This window comes from Lipotes vexillifer, unplaced genomic scaffold (assembly GCF_000442215.2).
Source record: "Lipotes vexillifer unplaced genomic scaffold, Lipotes_vexillifer_v1.1 scaffold205, whole genome shotgun sequence".
NCBI classification, from domain to species: domain Eukaryota; kingdom Metazoa; phylum Chordata; class Mammalia; order Artiodactyla; family Lipotidae; genus Lipotes; species Lipotes vexillifer.
In genome coordinates this window covers 1,226,111-1,229,373 of record NW_006781396.1, presented here as the reverse complement: position 1 = coordinate 1,229,373, position 3,263 = coordinate 1,226,111, and the positions used below count along the sequence as shown (strand labels likewise).

The following is a 3,263-nucleotide window of genomic DNA, read 5'->3' as shown; positions in this document are numbered from 1 at the left end:
CTCTTTCCCCTTTTCCTAAGAAAGGGGTTCTTCCTAAGATCTTGAACCTTAAAGTGAAAGTGTGGAGTGCATTTTCCCTCTTCCTGAGCAGGCCCTTTCTCCTCTAGGATTCATTTGACATTGACACTCTATGTCAAATGGAAAGAATTAGGACTTTTCCCATGAGTAAGTGTGTTGAAACATAAGTATGAAAAACTGGGATCTGCAGAGGAAAAAAAAGATTCAGGAGTAAATATCCATCAGTGATTTTGGGTAGCTAATATTAAGTATTTACTGTCCCTATAACTGTTCCAAATGCTTTAGCTATATTAACCTTCCTGACACCTCTGGTGTAGGTACTATCATTATCCCCATTTTAGAGATGAGGCAATTGAGAAGCAGAGAGGTTAAGTGATTTGTCCAAAGTCATACAGCAAGTTAAGTAAAAAAACCAGGACATGAACCTAGGCCAAGAGGCTTCAGAGTCTGAGCCCTTAACCAGTATGCTATTTTACCTCTCACATAGCACATGACATGCCAATAAAGCCATTGCTTAAAAAATGGCACGGCAAATAAGCTTAAAGTCCCTACACCTCAGTTTTGTTTTGTCATCTATAAAATGGGGGAATCGGATTAGATGACCTTTAAGGAATCTTGTGATTCCTGTGAAATGTTTAATTCATTTAGCAAACATTTATTTAAATCAGCAGCTACTTAGTATAGGCCAAGCATAATGTTTGGTTCTGGTGATCAGAATGCCTGCCTTCATAGAGAAGTTACAAACTAGTGTTTATTGTTGGTTTCACTTTAATTCCTGTTACCACCTGCTGGTAGCATGCAAAATTTAACCTAAATCTTTAAAGCTAGAAATTACTTAGGTGTATCTTTCCACCTCAGCAGAAAACTGTTTATTTATATTAAAGTTAGTGCTAATTCTGCACTCCACTTTTCAACCCTGGCTGTTTTGTGTATTTTTTTTTTATATCTTCTAATTCCTGTACCTTTTTTTAAAATAAATTTATTTATTTTATTTATGGCTGCGCTGGGTCTTCGTTGCTGCACGCAGGCTTTCTCTAGTCGCGTTGAGTGGGCTTCTCACCACGGTGGCTTCTCTTGTTGCAGAGCATGGACTCTGGGCACGTGGGCTCAGTAGCTGTGGCTCAAGGGCTCTAGAGCGCAGGCTCAGTAGTTGTGGCGCATGGGCTTACTTACTCCATGGCATGTGGTATCTTCCAGGACCAGGGCTCAAACCCATGTCCCCTGCATTGGCAGGTGGATTCTTAACCACTGTGGCACCAGGGAAGCCCTGTTTTTTGTATTGAATGTTAGTAGTTCTGAGTTTGCAGGAAGACTACAGTATTCTTTTTAGAAAACATAAACTTTTTAGAATCTTTTGTAAATGTGTAGTATAAGCTTCTGTTTTGAACTTCTTTAAGGAGTTGTGTATTTGGTACAGATTTTTCTCATTTACATTTGGACTTTTTGATTTTTTGATGTGACATAATATTAAACACTCACCATTCCTCTAATTCCTAATAGGCCTTGAATTCTAAGATCATTCCTGAACTATTAATATTTTCTTCCAGTTTTGGGACGCCATCAAGTGATCAATTTGGGTATTACATTTGAATGAAAAAGTTGGGTTTTTTTTTTGTTTGGGGGGTTTTTTTTAAATGAAAGGGCCAATATGTATCTCCTAACCAATTCCCCTTCCTTGGGAACAGAACACACTGTTATTCTGGAATTTTATTTGGAAAATTTTATAAGTGAATTTCTTGGTGTGGTTGGATCAGGATGTGTCCAAGACAAACTATCCTATGAGGCATGGTTGTTTTATCCTTATATAATTCATTTCCTCAGTTAAATTGCTACCTTGGCACTGCCGTATCACCACTTCATAACCCATAAATCACCCACAGTCAATCCCAAGTGACATAAACAGTTTGCTAATGGTAGGAAGTAGTGTTTCGAGTAGAAAAACTAAGAATAAACATATTTTCACTTAAAATCCTGAGTGACATTTTGGCCTGAGGCATCAGTAAAAGATCGTGGAGTACAGAGGGTAGAAAATATTGGAGCTAATTCTTGACTAAACTGTATGCTGGCTTTTATGGCAGCTAGAATGAAATGTTGTCAATCTCACTTCCATAAACTTGCCAATTGCTGTTTTTCTTTCTCTGTAGTGAAGTGAGAATTCTACTAGAGAGGAGATGGCTGCCTCTTCATCATCCTCCTCAGCTGGTGGGGTCAGTGGAAGTTCTGTCACTGGATCTGGTTTCAGTGTCTCAGACCTTGCCCCACCACGGAAAGCACTTTTCACCTACCCCAAAGGAGCTGGAGAGATGTTAGAAGGTGATCTTATGCTGCTTTTTGCTGAATAATTGGATTCAGACCTGCTATGAATATTAATTGTAAAGAAGCTATTAAGTGGATTAGAGATAAGTTTGCCCTGATTTCAGCTCCACAGTTCATTTCTTGTCCCCATTTCAAAATAATATCTTTAAAACATAAATCTTTCTCTAGAATCAGAATTTTGGAGCTGAAAATGACTTTGGAAATCAAGGAGGTCATCTAGTTATTTAGACCCAGAAAAGATAAAGTAATTTGACCATGTGAAAGGACAAATTCAGCACTGGAACCAGGAATTCTGTTGACCTCCTGCTCCAGTTTGCTTTATCTTGGCACCAGTCTGCTTCCCTATGGTTGGTAGGTTTGATATATTTTTTTCTAATATAATTCATCAACAGATAGATTAAGAGATTCTGAGAGGAAATAAAAACCAATTTACTACTCTTGTATGTGAAGATGACTCTCCTGGCCCTGGCCCAGGCCCACTGCAGGACAGTGCTGTGTGGTTTTTCTAGCACTGGAGCTGGATTTGCATCAAATCATCCCCCATCTTATTCAGCACACATTTGCAAACTGGCTGGCCAAGATCGGGGCACAGGCTATAAGCATGAAACAGCATTGGTACCGAGAATTTATCAGATTCATGTCAGTTTAGGATCTGGACCAATAAATTCTTAATAAAAGCATAAAAATCACCAGAAGAGCTTATTTAAAGTGTACCTTTCTTGGGCTTCCCTGGTGGCGCAGTGGTTGAGAATCTGCCTGCCAATGCAGGGGACACGGGTTCGAGCCCTGGTCTGGGAAGATCCCACGTGCCGCGGAGCAGCTAGGCCCGTGAGCCACAACTACTGAGCCTGCGCGTCTGGAGCCTGTGCTCCGCAACAAGAGAGGCCGCGATAGTGAGAGGCCCGCGCACCGCGATGAAGAGTGGCCCC

At 40.4% G+C, this 3,263-nt stretch overlaps 1 protein-coding gene across 1 annotated transcript in view; it reads left to right on the top strand.

Annotated features, from left to right (window-relative positions):
• The first annotated feature begins 2,189 nt into the window (after positions 1 to 2,189).
• Positions 2,190 to 3,263, top strand: part of ANAPC16 (anaphase promoting complex subunit 16) — a 6,861-nt gene continuing 5,787 nt past the window's right edge. Inside the window, exon 1 of the mRNA XM_007454701.1 lies at positions 2,190 to 2,331. Coding sequence (XP_007454763.1) covers positions 2,190 to 2,331 — 142 coding nt within the window. The remainder of the gene's footprint in view (positions 2,332 to 3,263) is intronic.